The 18,273-nt window shown below is 37.2% G+C and overlaps 4 protein-coding genes across 15 annotated transcripts; 2 read left to right on the forward strand and 2 right to left on the reverse strand.

The window, feature by feature from the left end:
* The first annotated feature begins 302 nt into the window (after positions 1-302).
* On the forward strand, positions 303-6,085 carry Hr96 (Nuclear hormone receptor HR96). Its single transcript, XM_077410434.1, has 6 exons — positions 303-1,495; positions 2,547-3,019; positions 3,104-3,847; positions 3,926-4,142; positions 4,229-4,648; positions 4,859-6,085. The coding sequence occupies exons 1-6, from the start codon at positions 1,358-1,360 to the stop codon at positions 5,054-5,056; spliced, it is 2,190 nt and encodes a 729-aa protein (XP_077266560.1). The 5' UTR covers positions 303-1,357; the 3' UTR covers positions 5,057-6,085.
* Positions 6,086-6,586: 501 nt separating this feature from the next.
* Positions 6,587-12,186, reverse strand: Nagk (N-acetylglucosamine kinase). Of its 4 annotated transcripts, none has more exons than XM_077410474.1 (7): positions 12,047-12,186; positions 10,018-10,210; positions 8,660-8,744; positions 8,360-8,458; positions 7,946-8,198; positions 7,361-7,659; positions 6,587-7,232 (listed from the first exon to the last, which is right to left on the reverse strand). In XM_077410474.1, exons 2-7 carry the CDS (start codon positions 10,116-10,118, stop codon positions 6,966-6,968), a joined length of 1,104 nt encoding a protein of 367 aa, XP_077266600.1. In that variant the 5' UTR covers positions 10,119-10,210; positions 12,047-12,186; the 3' UTR covers positions 6,587-6,965. The 4 variants fall into 4 exon arrangements, with proteins under 4 accessions (XP_077266600.1, XP_077266597.1, XP_077266598.1 ...); XM_077410471.1 differs by lacking the exon at positions 12,047-12,186 and adding an exon at positions 11,165-11,312; XM_077410472.1 differs by lacking the exon at positions 12,047-12,186 and adding an exon at positions 10,921-11,137 and having other exon boundaries at positions 10,018-10,295.
* On the reverse strand, positions 12,057-14,051 carry Mrpl21 (mitochondrial ribosomal protein L21). Of its 2 annotated transcripts, XM_077410498.1 has the most exons (5): positions 13,908-14,051; positions 13,413-13,538; positions 13,001-13,321; positions 12,800-12,909; positions 12,057-12,455 (listed from the first exon to the last, which is right to left on the reverse strand). In XM_077410498.1, the coding sequence occupies exons 1-4, from the start codon at positions 14,008-14,010 to the stop codon at positions 12,809-12,811; spliced, it is 651 nt and encodes a 216-aa protein (XP_077266624.1). In that variant the 5' UTR covers positions 14,011-14,051; the 3' UTR covers positions 12,057-12,455; positions 12,800-12,808. The 2 variants fall into 2 exon arrangements, with proteins under 2 accessions (XP_077266624.1, XP_077266623.1); XM_077410497.1 differs by lacking the exon at positions 12,057-12,455 and having other exon boundaries at positions 12,762-12,909.
* Positions 14,052-18,271, forward strand: LOC143899802 (uncharacterized). 8 transcript variants are annotated; one of them, XR_013257604.1, is made up of 7 exons: positions 14,052-14,178; positions 14,248-14,394; positions 14,482-14,726; positions 14,826-14,921; positions 15,105-15,454; positions 17,727-17,856; positions 18,197-18,215. XR_013257604.1 is itself a non-coding variant. In XM_077410443.1 (7 exons), exons 1-7 carry the CDS (start codon positions 14,123-14,125, stop codon positions 17,789-17,791), a joined length of 1,221 nt encoding a protein of 406 aa, XP_077266569.1. In that variant the 5' UTR covers positions 14,052-14,122; the 3' UTR covers positions 17,792-18,271. The 8 variants fall into 8 exon arrangements, 7 of the variants coding, with proteins under 7 accessions (XP_077266569.1, XP_077266570.1, XP_077266568.1 ...); XM_077410443.1 differs by adding an exon at positions 15,674-15,800 and having other exon boundaries at positions 15,105-15,589; positions 17,727-18,271; XM_077410444.1 differs by adding an exon at positions 15,674-15,800 and having other exon boundaries at positions 17,727-18,271.
* Positions 18,272-18,273: the final 2 nt, after the last annotated feature.

The raw sequence follows: 18,273 nt of genomic DNA on the forward strand, positions 1-18,273 counted from the left end.
GTCAGCATTGTCAGTAGTGGAATTCCGTCAGGGCGAATTCGATTCGTCGTAGACTCGTGTAAATGTTACCTCTTTCTCGCGTGTTCGTGACAATCGTGTCTGTCGTCCACGATCGCGTCCGTGAACTTTGAGCTAAGCTATAATTGATAGAAGTAGAATCATAACGTTAACTTATTGGGTGTCACGAGCCGATATATCTAACGAGTCCACTTGAGTCGTCTCAGTGATATCGTAGGAAGGGAACGATCACGATAAATAAATCGGAAGGTATATCTTTTTTTATTGAATATTTCTGATGTAACACACATAATAATATTCATGTGCCGCTAGAATTCGTGAAATTCGAGCGTTAAATGTTATCTGGTAATAATCTTTCCTCGATAATGTACAACGGGGCGTGTTGTTGATACTATTTATATCTATTTACTTGCTGCGCACAGAATCCGTCGCAAGCTTAACTTTAATTACGCGTCATTTGTATTCAATTTTAACAAAAATCTCCAATCTCCGTTATATTGCAGCCAAGCTCCAATAAAACTTTATAAGTATTATCCCTCCAGTAAACCTTTATAAAGTATTATCCCTGAAAAATCCTGAAAGCTAGTTGCTGAAGAACCCGATTCTAGATTCTATTTATTTAGCTCTTCGAGCTTTTCTGTCAAAACTATCGCTTTTGCTGGGAAGAAAAAGGATTTTTTCGGAGAATCAGTTTTCTGCTTTCCGGAAGACGGGTTTGAAAGTACGCGCGAGAACGGTCCGCGATCACGTGGGTGAGGCCTAGTTACATTTCGGGGACGCAGTGGTCGCGGTGTGGTACCTCGCTGCCTCGCTATATACCTCGATGTGGACACGGAACAGGGGGTGGGCGAGGGAAGGAGGGAAAGAGGGTCGGCGGGATGAACGGATCGTACGATTCATACCGTATTACCATACGACGAATTTGTGCGCACCGTCTCGTTAACTGTTGACAAGTGGAGCCGTCAATTGAGCCCCTCATTTGGCACGGTCACTTAAGGAGCTTTTGTAGGCGCGGTTCCGAGCGGGGCGTTATTTGGCCACGTTCAGCGAGCAGGAGGAGGAGAAGGAGGAAGAAGATGCTGTCGTGAGCGGTAAATAGCCCCGACCTGGCCCCCTCCGGCAGGCACCGCGGACACGATAAACAATGTTAACGTGAGTCAACGGCGCTCCGAGCGAGCGAGAGGACGTGTCGCGCGGGACGGGATAAGACGACGGGGAGAGAGAGAGAGAGAGAGAGAGAGAAAAGGAGAGGCGGGAGAGCGAGACCGGAGAACGATGTTGCTGCCTGCGCGGGTAAGATAAGACGTGCTAATCGCCCAAGAACGCCGCCCCAGGAGCGATGGACGATGAACAGCCGGCGAGGGAGGCCAACAAGATCTGCGGCGTTTGCGGCGACCGGGCGCTCGGCTACAACTTCAACGCCGTCTCCTGCGAGAGCTGCAAGGCCTTCTTCAGGAGGAACGCGCTGAAGAACAAGGTGAACTTCGCTCCCGCTCCCGCTCCGAAGCTCTCCAGCTGGCTGTTTCCCCACGGGGGAACTCGAGGGGATCTCGATATTGCGTTTAGAAATTATAAATTCTTTAAATTCTCGAAGACTGAACTCTCTGTCCGTGATGACTTCTCTGAGCAAATTGTCTTAAAAAGAAGTCAATTTCACATCTTTTAACATTGATCTTAATATCGAGGAGGTTCTTTCTTGAATTCAGATACAAATTCAAGAAAATTCTAATACATATAGAATTTTTAAATAAAATTCTGTATGTATTAGACTACTATTGCTGGATTACTCATATATGTGACTCATTAGTAATCTGATCTTTATGAACTTGAAGTTCTAAAAAAAAGGGTTATATCACTGTTGCATTGAATGCATTAGTTAATTTGAATCATTTCTGAAGAACTCGAATAAAGATTAATCTTAACAAACTTAATTTGTTTTATTTTTCTTAGATTAAAAAAAAAAGGATTAGATTATTATTGAGCCAAAAAATATCTTTAATTAATTTGTCTGCGATTAATTGGTAGTTTTGGTAATTTTATGTTTTGAAAATCTTATTATTGAGAGGATCTTTTTTTGTGTATTTATCGGCAGACCCAAATTGAAGCTGATTTTTTCTCATTTATATCTATATTACTCACATGATTTTTTATGAGATCATAAAAATGCACCGATTGAAAATATCTCGTTTGACCCGCCAAAAGACTTACAACGGATGTATACAAAAGATGCAGTTATTAATCTTAAAAGCAACATTTGCTCATTGAAATTTATTGACGGTGGACTTGAGAACGCTAGATAAGATGTATTTTCTTTCAGATAGTGATGTATTTTTGTATTTGAGACAACTTCCGTTTAGCATGGCAGAATGTTATTATGATTTATTTGTGAGTTTAATTGAAAACGAACGAATGCAGATATTAATAGATACGATATTTTTGAAATTTACGTTCTATTAGCAAATATATAAATATATAAAGCAGTACACTTTTTACATTAAGCTAAAGAGAAACATATGTTCTCGTTGCAGGACTTTAAATGCCCCTTCACGGAAAACTGTGCCGTCACAATCATAACTAGACGATTTTGCCAAAAATGCCGTCTGGATAAATGCTTTAGTATTGGCATGCGCAAAGAGTACATCATGTCTGAAGAGGATAAGGTCCTGAAGCGGAAGAAGATCGAGAAGAACCGCGCGAAGAAACGGTCTCAGCCCGACAACGGCAAGAAGATTAAAAAGGACTGCGTAGACGATTGCACGTTCGAGGACACGTCGATGTCGATCAATTCGGTCGCATCGGCGATGTCGGAAACGTACTTTTGGGAATCTGATAAAAAGTACACGGACCTGGACAGCAACAGGCAAAACGTTGTTGAAAGTATGAGTCCAGTGACAGCGGCGAGCGTGCCGAGTCCTTCGAGTCCCCCAGAGAACACGAATATCGCTGAAACGAAAACGCTGGACATGCTGAAGGAATCTGCTCCGAGGTCCAATCTTGCTAGGTACGACCGACTTGTCTGTTATACAGAGAGCGGCGCAGAAGTAAAAATCAATAAAAATTAAAATTAGGGATTGTTTGTTTACAGCCGCGCGAGATTCACCGATCTTAACGTGGCGCCTCAGAGTACAGCGACGGACAAGAGCTCTCCTTCGAATTCGGGGAAATACGAGCAGAGCTCGCTACAATTCAACTCCGCGTTTGAAGAGAACGCGCCTAATTACTCCGCATTCGAGCAAACTCGCGAACAAAATTCCCCCGTGTATATAAATCGCGCGTCGCAGGGCGAGACGAGTCGTTCTGATCCTCTTTCGTTGTCGCAACTCGCGAAAGAGGAGACGTCGATATGCCAGAAACCGAAGGAGATGTGTTCGAGCGGGAATAATTTGGTCGCCAAGTTCAAGCAGGATCCCGGTCTGCTGACAAAATTAATCAATAGGCCAAATTTAGTCGCCAAGATAATTCAAGATCAGAGGGTATTAATGAAGATTATGACGGATCCTGATATGGCTACGTGTTTGGCGGCAGATCCGTATATCACGCAATTCTTGAAGGAGCACGACACAATTGATACGGCGATCATCGGGCGCGACCGTGACGCCAAAACAAGAGTTCAGTCGAGGGAAGCTTTAGAGAATAATGCCAGCTCGGGTGATTCTAGGTATATCCCGAAGTCCAAGGGAAGTCACGTGGAAAATCCGATCCTGACGGACTTGATTACGAACCGCAACGCGGAGGAATATAAAAATCAAAATTTGGAAACTAGTACAAATACAGATTGGCATAAAAATACAGCCGACGTTACCAAAGATGTTCTTCAGGACGTACAAAGGTAGGCCGTTATGCATCGAGTATCATATTTTCACGACGCGCCATGAAACCCGCCGCTAAAATTGAATATCTGTTTCAGAATACCAATCGCTGCCAATTCTATAGAGTCTATCTTATGCGAGGCCATCAAGTTAGAATATTCAGCATTTTCTAGTTTCGGTGGCAACCAAAGCAGCAGGGAATTGAATGACGCCGAGAGAGCGAAATTGAACGAGCTGATAGTTGCTAACAAAGCGTTATTAGCTCCGTTAGACGATGACATAACAAATTTGGTTGGCGAAGAGTGTAAATTCAAGGTAACACATTTAAAATTTTATGTTTCCTGTGCGTGGAATTTAGAAAAAGTAGATAATAAGTAGTTATATAAAATATTTATTTGCAGAATAATTTTGGACAATCTGATCCAATGTTGTTGGACGTTATAAATTTGACGGCCATAGCAATTAGACGCTTGATAAAAATGTCTAAGAAAATAAACGCCTTTAAGAATATGTGTGAAGAGGATCAGCTGGCTCTGTTGAAAGGCGGCTGCACGGAAATGATGATCCTAAGATCAGCCATTAATTACGATCCGGATAAAGACATGTGGAAGATACCCCATAGCCAAGAGAGCATGTCGAATATCAAAGTTGACGTTCTGAAAGAAGCGAAAGGAAATTTATATGCGGAGCACGCGAGATTCGTCAGAACGTTCGACCCCCGGTGGCGTGACGAAAATATCATTTTGATTTTAAGCGCAATCGCCTTGTTTACTCCCGATAGACCGAGAGTCGTACATGGTGATGTTATTAAATTGGAGCAGGTAAGTCGAAACTTTCAAATTCTTTAAGTAACTTATTATTCTGAGACATTCTTATATTCTTAAAATATATGTACATAATTTTTCAAGTAATTTACACAATATTGGAACAACATATGGAAGTTGGCAGTCAGTTTTATAACATGTATTTTTAGCAGATAACGATTTAGAAAATTTGTTGGACCAAATTTTTCATGGATTTCTTTCTTCCAGAATTCATATTATTATCTCCTCAGACGGTATCTGGAGAGTGTTTATCCTGGCTGCGAAGCTAAGTCCACATTCCTCAAGTTAATACAGAAGATTTCTGAACTCCATAAACTGAACGACGAGGTCGTGGGAGTTTACTTGAACGTCAATCCATCCAGCGTAGAGCCGCTGCTTATAGAAATATTCGATTTAAAGCACTGATTATTTAGCTTGTAAAGTCATGAGTTCTCTTTGTGTGTGTGTGTATAATAAGGGAATCGTACTCTAGTGCATTTGAGAAAATACTACATTCGTGCTGCAATGCATGTATTCCTAGGGTTATCTTTAATCAAGGAAACCGCACGATGGCTACATCGCCGATCCGGATATTTATGAAAATATTATTGTAAGTAAAACTTCAACACTGCATTGCCTCCTTGTATGAATGATATCGTGTAGCAACACGTCTTTAAATATTTTTAAGCGATGGAATGAAGACTATATGTGTAAAATATCGAAATAGTTTCACGTAAAACTGAAACGTGCGCGCGCGGTCACGCTTAAAACATCGCCGGGAATCACATTAACTACATGTAAATCATAGACATTATGGGTATCAATGTCCGCCATAATTTAGTGTAACTCATCACAAGTGGAACGGCAAGCGATTAACGCGTCAATCCGAATAAAGTTGATTAAATTAGGACACTAATAATGTAAGAGAGTGCCGTAATTAATAATAAACAATATTTCGCTTCGTAACAAGCACATATTGTATCATTAAGTATTTCGCGAGGTATCTTTTGAGCTCGATATCGTTCTCATTGCGTACTGAGAACAAATGTATGCGTACAACGACAGCATAATAATTCCTAGGTGGCTGTTTCCATGTGTTTCCTCGAAAAATAGTTAAATATGTAATTATATATTTTTTAACACGTGGATCGTTAAATTTTAAGCAAATGAATGTTATTTAATGCGACAAGGCCTGTGCTCATATATTATAAATATATATATATAGCTTATTAAGAGTTGTAATTGTGTCGTTAAAAAATTTGTTTTAAAAAGATGAGATTACAATGAAAACAACTACATATATGAATTATGGTTATCATGCTTATGGTATAAGCAGCTTTCAAAGTCTACATGTAAATAAGAGAGAGAGATATTATACTTGTATATATGTGTCGTGTGTAATGTACACGAGATAAATTGTGATATATCCTGATATAAATATATTTTTCAAAAATACGTTGCCACGTAATTTCATGCCGGCGATAAGTTTCTCAAGACGCAAATGAAGGTTTTTTCGCGCTATGTATTTATATTCAATTAACGATAATGATAATTTTATTACATCACTTACCAGATACGATACGTCTCCGGATCCCTTAATCATCTGCGTTCGTCTGTCGGTAGAACGCCAAAAGCGTACAAAATAAGGATTACTATCGCGCTAATACAGCCCGCGACAAATATCAAGCTGAAGAGAGACAAGAGCAAATACAATGCAAATTTAATGACCAGACAGGAAATCCACAATATGAAGCCCCATGCCGCATCCCAGATGGCTTTCAGTCCCATTAATCCCATTCTTTTATCATTGTGAAATTTGGTGCGTATAGAGAAAACAAAATTCATGTCTCGATTGTGTGCTACAAAAAAAAATTGCTTGGTTTTTTGATTTTTTTAAAAGTTTATCTTTACGAGGATACCGATACACTAAAGTATGTACATTATTTTCTACCAATGCGTGCTCCAAAAGATTTTATTACATTGCTTTCGGTTTCGTAAAAATGTATATACACGCTAAATCGATATTTACAACTTGTAATTTTTACAAACGCGAATTCTTTCATTTTTCGCAGATTTGTACATGTCATTCATGTGTTTAGAACTACACGTGTGCTTCATAACCGCTCCAATCGGAAACTTACTAGATCTTTCATGCGAAATAATCTGTTTGTAACTTTAGCAACATGTCTGCAGATAAACTGTTTCAGCGCCGACTAAGCATATTTTTCGAAACTCATTTATTTATATCTTATCATGTATTTTCTCCGTTTCCGTGAACGTGAGTGCTATTACAGTTGGACGTATGATTTTTTAATCCTACCGAATGTTCTGTCTTTCACGTCTCCGGATAATGATCGCGCTTGTAATGGAAAAAGATCTCGACATTGCTGTCGTACGGCTTGACGAATGGGCAATTAATCTTCTCCGCGGCCACGTAGCAGGCGCCTAACGCCCCTGATGTCGTCAAACGCATCAGACTCAACTCGTCCACGACGTGCTTGTCATGGATTTCATTCACGAAACCGTCCTTCAAAAATTTCCACGATTTCCATACAGATCCGACGCAGATCACCTTTAAGCCACCGTGAGCGAGTTTGAGATCCTGGAAAAAACACGCGATTTAAACAAAATCATTGGCAGGTCGATTTTACCATAAAATTTTTTTTCGTTATGAAGTTTTATTTGACATAAATTAGACCGTTTTATCCCTTTTATAGCTGAGATACTGACGTTATGAGCCTTCTTCGAGAGGGCGTCAACATGTCTCGCCAGAAGTTGCCCAGCTTCCTCGAAGATTTTTAGGCACAACAGATCGCCTCTCTCGCAACCGACCACGACTTTCATAGTGAACTCGGCAATAGTGCTTTTGTTGAAATTTGCGTAGAAATACGGTAATATACCGTTCCTATCGGTTACGTTGAAGTAACTTCTCATCGCCGGCCAGATATAGCTTATTGACGCTGGTGCTTCCACGAAACCGTCCATATCGTCGAATACATATTTACAGGCGCGACGGGCGATCCAATAAGCTTGAAGCATTAACAAGGAAATAAAATTAATCGTGGTTCACGTCAAAAAATTTAAATCTAAATTATTCAAAGAATTTATCTAAATGAGAAATTAAATCACATTATTGTCAAAGAAACAAAATTTCACTTATAAATTTTGCTTTATTAAGTTCAAGGAATTCTAAATCTATTCCACCATTTATATTCGTCTTCTATTTATTTTATATTTATTAATGTAGAAGCTAATTTTAAACTTAATTTTGAAACTAATTTTCCACATTGTGTTATTCTACAGTACAAAATGTACCTCCTCCCTCGTCGCCCAATATGTATCCCCATCCTCCGCAACCATGAGTCTTTCCATCCGGATTGATCAGCAAAGCATTGCTGCCGGTTCCGGCGATCAACACAATCCCACCGGATTCCAAACCAGTCCTAAGGCTACCAAGAGTATCTGAGCCAACCACGTAGTCCTTGGCAGAATGTGGATATTTTTCCAATAAAGTTTCCGCGAGTTGACGATTACTGGCTTCCTCCTCGCATCCGCTTAAAGTAAGTCCCTGTTGATGAAAGAAATCCTTGAATGAAAATTTACTCTTTCGAAAATCACAGTTTTGATTCCATTTAATTAAAGATTCGAAATTTGAAACTAGATCGTTCGTTTCAAATTCGCCTCATTAATGTGACACTTAGATAATGAAAATACCCGATTTTTACTCACTACGCAATCTAAAGGAACGCTTTCCGGTATATCTAGTGCTTGTTTACCCTTCTCGATCATCGCGCTGAGCCTGGCAGCTGTCTCGTCTATTCCGATTGTCTAGAATTATATCAAATCTCTACACTCTTTTGTGATAATTTTACTCCAGCGAGCAAAATGACATTTCTGTAATTATTCGAATCGTTTATTTTGAAAGTGCTGCAGACTTGGTTTTAAAAACCCCGTTGAAATCGTATGTCGATTTCCCCATCTCAGCACTTTAAAGATAAGCCATTCGTATATAATGTCTTTTTTAATCACCCAATGATTAGTTTGCGGTCCTTTAACTTCTGTTAGCCTCGCACCTTTTCCGTCGAGTATTACGAGCGTGGAGTATGTGGCGCCTCTGAAAGTTAATTAATTGATAATTAAATTTGTGTTACAAGCGAAAAATTGAATGATTACGCGAACTGAATATCTCTCGTTGAATATCATCTAAATTTCTCTCTTTTTTTATATATTATTTTGCATGTAAGGGGTGCGACAATTACATAATCAGTTATATTTTCTCTTATTTAGTGACTCGATTATTTTCCTAACAAACAAAGATACATATCGATGTATCACTCAACAAGAGATATGTCATAGTTAAGCGGATTAATGAAATTGATTGCTGTTATCAGTGCCTGAGATATCCTGCCTCTCTCTCTTTCTCTCTTATATAAGAAATCAATCGATATCCTGAATAGAAGAATTATTATAAGTATTATATATAATAGCAAGATGATAAATTAAAATGTCCATATTTGTAGAAAAAAAGAAAAAGAGAGAAAAAAAATAATATCAGATATTTGTTTTCGTTATTAAAACCACTTCCGATTAAAAAATATTATCGCGCAATGAGATATGGAATGTGCGTTTTAATTTTAATCAATATATAAGTAACTTCGCTCCTTTTTTTTACGGTTTGCGACCCATTAAATGTAATGAATCGCAAAGCATTTGTTGTTCGTTTCCTATTTAAAAAAATAACCCGACGATTTTTACGATTATTCGCGCAACAACAATTTTGCGAATTACAGCACTGACATGGGACAATGCGTTTCTCTTTCGATCTTCCTCGATGGAGGCAAAAATAGGTGCTTTGAACATGCGTAAGCGCGCCACGATAAGATAAATATTACAATAAAGAAGAGAGCAAACGCTACGAATCGCGAAATAAGCGAAGGAAATATTCAAGATGCACGCATTAGAAATGATCGATCAGTAACGATCGTGATTAAGAGCGGTTATCGATCATATACATTATTTGGATTTCGACAGATAAAATCGTAGGCGGAACGAAAGTTATATAATTCACAATTATTAAGATTGTTGTTATCTTCCCGGGGGTTGATTTTTAAATGAGAAACGAAATGATAGAGTACGCGACATTATACGTAGAATTCCAATATCTCATGTTTGTTCATAACTAATCTTTTTCCGTCGTGCTCGCTAGAGCTCGTGAAATACCTAACGCAATGTACCTATATTTATTATTTTGCTTATATATAACAAATAGACGAATTTTAATCGTCTCGAAAAGACGTTCATTTAACAGAATTTTGCTTTGTTACAGGAGTACGAAAGATTTAATTAATTGAATCAATTAGATACGATTGAGAGAAAGAGAAACTCACCCCTCTATACCACCGATCCTAATATCTTCGGAGTATTGCGGCTCGACCTGCACCTGCGTGGGCATCGTAGCTTCCTGTACCAGGTCCGTGGACTCCGTCATCTTCGCCTGCTCCCTCAGATCCCTGCGTAACTGATGCTCATCCACGATCTTCTTCTCCTGCTTCTTCCTCGCCTTTTTGCCCTTCTTCTTTTCTGCCATTTTTTAAAATCGCTCGTTCAGATTTCTGCGGCGAACTTCGAAGCTCGACGTGGACGTGTTACGAGGATTCGGCGGGATCTGGGTGTGACGGGATAGCACGAGATAACATGGGACAAAATGCGTTACACAGGATGACATTTATTATCACTGGGAAGTAATGAATTAATTAATCGAATAACGAGGGAACACATGACACTCTAAATAGATGTATTAGAATGAATTGCAAATTTTATTTTTAACATATGCAACTTTCTATACTTCTTGCTGGAAAGTTGGAACATAATAACGGAAATGATTATCAATGTTTAATGTGTGTCAAATCTAGTAAAGTATATAAATCGAGATATAAATCCTCAATTATAATTTCACAGTTTATAACAGTTATTATCGTTTCTGTTATCAATGTTGTAATCAAGTTTAATTATATTGGATTGATAAAACCTCGTTATTCGAACGGAATGCCACACTTGTTGCAGTAGATCAGATAGTCCTTTTCTGATTTAATGATTATGATTGCTGTATTTTTTATTTAACAAAAATTTCCGCCGTACAAGAACGAGAAAGGCACAGAGAAGCTGAAACGACATAATCGTTAGCGCACATATGCATAATCCTCGCGTTAAAATGTAGCAATTTCCCACATAAACAATTGTAAAAAGATTTGCTCGCGTGGCAGGCGTTTGCATTGCTACGGCACACATACCTAGCGTTGGACGACTTGGCACGTATTCACTTTATGCTAAAAGCAGTTTATCTCGACGGTGTATAGAATCATATCGGGAGATAATGATACATGCATAGTCATTCGAGAACAGATTGTTGAAAGTTGAAATGGCAAAGGCACAATGCGATCCGCGCAGATATACCACCGCCTCCAGGCGAGAGAGAGGGAGCGTGCCCCACGCTTCCAACACTTCGAGAGCAATATTTATTTGTTGGTCCCTTACGGTCTTGTGCTCCGCAATTACGAACGGCGTTGATTATGCACTGCATGCTATTGGACGACGGGTCTAAGCGCGAATTGCGGACTTGCCGTTATTAAATTGGTCGTTTCTGCTTTTGTCTCTCTCTCTCTCTCTTTCTTTTTCGCGCGGAAAACTGCAAACGCCTGGTGTTCTGGAGAAAACGCAAGCGCACTTCGCTTCGCACGTGGCAATTAATTCCAAAGCTGATAAACTAATGAAATAAAAGTTATTATGAAATAAAAGTCACAAAATCATTAACAATAAGAATATATATATATATATATATATATATATATATATATATAAAGTGTCGTAATTTAAAAGATATGGGAAATGATTCTAAACTTGAATTTTTATTTTTATGTAATTCTTCTTAGAAAGGGCTGCTTATAAGAAAGGAATTAGGTATGAATTAAGAGAGATATACTAATTATATAAAGCGATGGTCAATTGGCGAATTCCAAAGTTGGCGAAATAAAGGAGTAAACACAGTCATTACAATAAGAAAAAGAAATTAGTAAAAAGTTATGCAGAAAATAGCTAATTTAGGAAACAATCCTAATTGTAAGTTTTTTCTTACTTTAATATAATATGTATAATGTGTTTGTAGGAAAGAAGGTATAATCAAGCATCAAGCACGAGTTGAGAGGAAGATGTATTAATATAATTTGATATGGTTTTCTTTCAATTTCAAGTGAAAGAGGGAATTGTAAATCTAAAAGCCGGTTGACCGGGCGAAAGGCATTTAAAATCCTCGCTCGAGAAAAATATCGCGTCCTTGAAACCGGTTCGATAAACCAGAATCGCCGAAAGACACGCTCGCGGTCCTTCGATTTTCCCGGAGTTCGGCGTACTGAAACTTACTGCGAGACAGACGAGACTCCCGCTCTCCTTTGGCGCCAGGAACCGGAGCTGCAAGCTGAGAGTGAAAGAGAGAGCGCGCGTTCAGTGCCCGACGTGCGTGCCAACGGTGAGAAACATCTCTTTCTCTTCACCGCGAGTCCTCCAAAAATTAAAAAAAATTCAACGAGAAACTTCGGTGTTTCGGAACGGAGTCCGCGAATCCAGTTGGGAATGGCCCGTGGCGGCGCGAATGAAAGCTGCCGATCGTTTTTCTCTGCCGAAGAAACGAAACACGATCGACCGCACCGCACGACGCTGTCACCCGTCACTACCGGCTGCCGTCAGTGCCGTCGTCGCTCCGCTCCAATCCGCTCACGAATCCTACCCCACCGCGTGTCCCGCACATGTCGCGTTCGCAGGCGCATGTCTTCTACGAGATGTCATCGAACCGAAGGTCAGGATCAAGTGATTCCGGATCATCGATCAGATAGAGGAATAATTTTGTAAGAACAAAGTATATATAAACAACTTTTAACATTTTTTGGTTAATTGCGATTAATTATCAAAAATAATTTCTGATCGTTACTTTAATAAAATTTAATTTGCACGTCTCTAGAAATTTACAGTATTTCTTATCAAATCGTCATATCCATGATACGATCTATCGTTCGACTTTCTTGAAATAAATAAATTTTATCTTCTGTTCTGACAATGATTACTATCTAAAAATAATATGTAATATTTAGGCATATTTTTATTGATATATATACACACGTTATACTGTTAATATATTCTATCTAATCCCTCCACTTCTTTCTTCTCGTCAATGTTCCCGTTTATATTTATGGAGTTAATCCGCAGCATCGTGTGCTGTGTTCTGTAGACTGAAAGATAAAACGTCGAGCGTATTAATATGAATGAAGCGAGAAGCGAAAGGAGAATATATCGTCTCTTCTTCCTATTTTAGTATCTTACAGTTTATACGGCGATACTGTTTCCTCGGCCGGAACCTGAAGCGAGTTTTCGTGTGGGACAGAGTCTTCTCTATAACCGTCGCGTCGATCGAGACCAATTCTCTGTTCAGGATCGGCCTGCCTACGAGGGTGAAGTCTTTACTGCCGACCATCAATATTTTCTCCAGTTTCAGTTTATCGCCTATGTTCGGCGGCCAGAATCCCTCGATAATTATAATGTCGTATTGCGTCACCTTAAACTGCTTCCCGCATACTTGCACGATCGCGAACGTACGGCCCACCTTGTCCGTTGCGATCTGATTGTTGATCTCATTCGTCACGTCTGTGAAGAAGATGCCATCGGTTAGAACTGATCTACAAAGATTGACGCGCGTCCGTACAGACTTATGCAAAATAAGTTATGTTGACACAACCGGTGCATATTTTCTCCCTCTCTTCGTCCCACTCATGTACTTCCGTTTGGTAATCCGGAATTGGCTTCATCCATGGTGGTCTAGTCACCCGATACTCCGCTATCGGCGTCTCCCACAATCTCAATGCTGAAACAAGATTATTTCTCAATATCTTTCTTATGCCGCAAAATTATGTTCATACGTTTATCATAAAATTGTAATACCATAAAATGTAATTCTCAACATATCTCTCTTGTACCGTGTAAAATCTTGCTGGATGATTTTATATACTTTGTCTCAGAATTCGTGTATAATTTACTTGATATAAAATTACATTAATAGGTTTATCGTAAAGTTCTAATGTAACAAAACGTCGATATTATTTCTCTATCAATCTTTAAAATTAAAATTCTTGAAAAAGTTGTGCAACGGAGAAAAAGGTTATGTTTGCATTCGAAGGAGAGGTTAGGTTTTTGCCGCGCAGTTTCCGCGAGATTATAATTCGTAATTACATACCGGGATAATATTGCTTGCAAATTGCAGCCGGTGCCAGTGCTCTTCTCAGACAATTACTCGCCGCGCAATTAAAGAGTCTCGTAAAACCGAATAGAGTGGCCATTGCCGCGACACGCTGCACTGCGGGGTAGAGCGGTAGCGGACGTATGGACACAGTATAACCATACCCAGTAGCGACACTCAGCCGTCCGACCCGGAATAAAATTTTAGTGCGCATGTGCGAGTCCGTACATCTCACAACATGGTTGCGCCCAGTTGCGTCTCGAACATCGTAGGTAACCTCAACCTCCACAGTTTTATGACATATTTTTTATTTGAATAAATTGTGTCTTTTTATTAGTGATAAGAAAATTCCGGGTGTGACGTGCTACATTAAAATGAAGTTAATGAAGAGAGGTGGATATAGTTGTGCCATGAAGAATTGTTCAAATATTTCTGGGCGTGAATCTGGTCCCAGTTTTTTTCGTTTTCCAAAAGACCCAGATAGGTAAAAATAATTTCCATTAGCGGATTTGTTAATTGAATTATATATCAAGTGTTTTTTCATTAATATTTTATACAAAACATCTTTCAGAGCAAAATTGTGGTTGGAAAAATGTGGTCGCGAAATTAACACGTCACCAGAAAATTTATATAAAAATTACAAAGTTTGTGGTGATCATTTTAAATCGTCGATGTTTTTAAACGATTTGAAAAACAGACTTCAACCACATGCAATCCCCGAACAAATGGAAAATGATAAATCTTTTGAATTATCAAGTGAAAACAACGCAACATTTAATTTGAGTGATGATTCTGAGGAAAATACAGTAATATCAGGTAAGCAGTTTTGAACTCTGTGTGTGTGTGTGTGTGTGTGTGTGTGTGTGTATGGTTGGAAATATCAAAAATTTTGTGAACATAATTACTATATTTCAGTTGAGTGTGATATCATTAAATCTAACTATGATAAGCAACAATTGGAATTATTTGAAACTGGCTTTTCAGACAAAGTTGAATGTCAGTCAATATTAGGTAATAATTTTAGTTCAATATAGAATTAACTAATGCTAGTAACATGAAATTTTTGTGAATTAGAAAATAAAATTGATGTATGGTTATTATAATTTATATATTCGTTCTTTCTTTGTAATGAATGGAATATAATCATTAATTTTTTAAGTTTCATAAGTGATGTAGTATTTTTAAATATTATAGTTAACGACCATCATGGGCAATATGAACATGAGCAAGTGGAATCAGTGTCACATCAGTATGCTCAAACAGAGCTACAATATTTGGATCAATATGCTCAAACAGAACCACAACAGTTGCATCAATATAGTCAAACAGAGCCAAAATTTTCTAATCATTCCCCGCGCAAAAGAATTTTGAGAGGCAGAATTGAAGCGTTACATCGAGAAATTCGAAAATTAAAACAACAATTAGAACGACAGAAAAATAAGATACAAACTTCAAAAATAAGACAAAAAATGTCCTTGAATGAATATTGTGAAGCTACAGACGAATTTCTACCACCAGAGATTGCAAATTTTGTAAAAACTCAAGTACGTCTTAGTAGATATAAGTCAGCCAAAGGACGAAAATATTCGCTTCCATTTAAAAAGTTTTGTTTAGATATATTGTTTTCTGGGGGAGGCAGAATTTATAATTCTTTTGCACAAAAATTTATCCTTCCCAGTGTAAGAACCTTACAACGCATGATTGAACATTTGAAAATTACTCCAGGTTTGCATGATTTTGTTTTCGATGTTTTGAAAAAAAAGTTACAGGCTTCTTCGTCACCTCTCGAGAAGTATTGCATTTTATGCATTGATGAAGCATCAATTAAAGCAAATCTGTATTATAATATAAGTCAGGATGAAGTCATTGGATTTGAAGACTTGGGTGATGGTAAATCATATCTTCCAGCATGTAATGTTGCAGTTTTAATGATCAGAGGGATTTGCAACAATTGGAAACAACCTTTGGCTTACTTCTTTCTTCATTCTTCATTTTCTGCTAGGAAATTAACAACCATTATTCCTCAAGCAATTACAAAACTGCAAAATGCGGGGTTTATAGTAGTAGCGTTTGTTTCAGACATGGGAGGGAATTTTAAATTAACCGCTAAATACTTAGGTGTGACAGAGAACAATCCATTTTTTTTTGTTAATAACGAGCGAATCTCACATCTTTTTGATTCACCTCATATAATTAAAGCTGTCAGGAATAATTTCCATGACAATATTATTGAGTATGACTCTAAACCTATATCTTGGAAGTGCGTTGATGATTTATTTCAACAAGATCAAACTAGGCAATTTCGACTTGCACCTAAACTCACTGATAAGCATATGAAATTTTCAAATTTCGATAAAATGAAAGTATATTTGGCTACACAAATTTTGAGTTTTACAGTGAGTAGTAGCTTGAGGAAAATGGTAATTTCTGGAGCTTTTAAACCTGCGGTTGCTCCAATTGCACTTAGAACAGCAGATTTTATCCAAAATATGAACGATTACTTTGATCTATTCAATTCATCTTCGGTTCAACATCCATCACAATTTAAACAAGCTTTTCGGGGAGCGCAATATTAATTAGAATTTCTTTCAAAAATTGAAGATTATTTATCCAAAATAACGATATTTAATAAAACTGGTGTTAATATTTCTAATAAAGTTCAAGTTTTCAAATGCATGAAACACAATATAAATTCTCTTCTTCAAATGTGGGAACATTTGCAAAATGTGTTTCCAGAAATGCAATTTCTATTATTACGCCGTTTTACTCAGGACTGTTTGGAACACTTTTTTTCGGCTATTCGAGGATTGAACGGCAATGTTATTAATCCTACCCCAGTTCAGTTTTTTTATTCATTCAGAAAAATTTTTTCTATGAAATATTGTACTGCTGAAACTGGAAATTGTGAAAGAGACAGTGCTGATATATTTGTAGCTATTACAAACTTTAGAGAGAAGAATTATATGGATGTTGAACCTAAGACAGATGACATTACACCAATACTTTTGGATGATCATGATTATCGTCAGATGGACGTAAACGAACAAGATGCGTTCCGATATATTTGTGGATACGTAATACGTAAATGTCTTCAAAAACATTCGTGTGAGATTTGTTCTCAATATGCACACTCGTACATCGACTTAAATGAAACTTCATATTACTGTTTCTTTAGGGCTTACAATTCTACTGAAGATAATCCTTTCGGAAATTTATCTATGCCGCACGATGATTTCGTAATATATCTTAAAACGTTGGAAAATTTATTTTTTTTTAAAATTGAGGAATTGATTGTACAAAAACATATAATTCGTATCCTCATTACCATTTTTAAAGAAGTTGAATTTATTCATCCGTGTCAACATTTTCCGCATAATTATTTATTGAAATTATATGCTCGAGTTCGACTATTTTATACATTAAAATTTATTAATAAACGTTTCAAATCGCAATCCGGACACAGAAAAACTATAATTTTACGTCACGATTAGAATTTAATGTCTGTATTTTCCTTATAAATGCAAATTATTTAATATCTACTTTTATAAAAGTAAATGTGTTTTCGTTAATTAAATTTATTATTGAAGTTCGTTTATAATTTTATTGTTATAAAACTAAATGTGTTTGGCAACTTTGTGAATGTCAAAATGCATGTGTTACTTTCTGAAATAAATTTTTAATATTTCTGCTACTCCTTTTAACATTTCTGCTACTTTTTTTAACATTTTTACTATTTTTTATGTAAGTATTATACAGTAACAGCACATAATGATAGTGAATATTACATGTTTTCACTTATTCCAATTATTGTTTCAGTTGACATTGACATTTGGAGCACATTCTTTCTACTGAAGGATGTCCATGAGGAACAATTAATTTAAAAAAAATGGATATCTTAATATTTATATATTACTAAAATTTTCAGTAAAAATTATGAAATTTTAACGCAAGTATTCGGAATAAACATAAGTATTTTTTTAAATATTTTTATGCATTTTTTACTCAATGACAGAACAAATAAAAATATTAGCTTTTGCGCCCAATGATCTATATTCGCTTTTGAGCTCAATAATTATATATATTTTGTATACATTTTACAATTCTATTTACACAATAAGTTACGAAAAATTTTGAAATAAAATGATACAAAATACACAGAAGTATTATTTTCATTTCTTCTACTTCAAGAAATTCTTTGGATTATAATTAAAATTGCGCAAAAAATCTTTTTTGATTATATATACTCATATACATTTTTTAATTATATATGTACATTTCAATTGTAGCGCCGGTACATCTGACAATATGGCGACGTACCACGTGACTTGAGGACAACTACATCAAAGGTACCGACACTCAGTGT

The sequence above is a fragment of the Temnothorax americanus genome, unplaced genomic scaffold (genome assembly GCF_048541705.1).
Source record: "Temnothorax americanus isolate GAGA-0224 unplaced genomic scaffold, ASM4854170v1 Scaffold29, whole genome shotgun sequence".
Taxonomy (NCBI): Eukaryota; Metazoa; Arthropoda; class Insecta; order Hymenoptera; family Formicidae; genus Temnothorax; species Temnothorax americanus.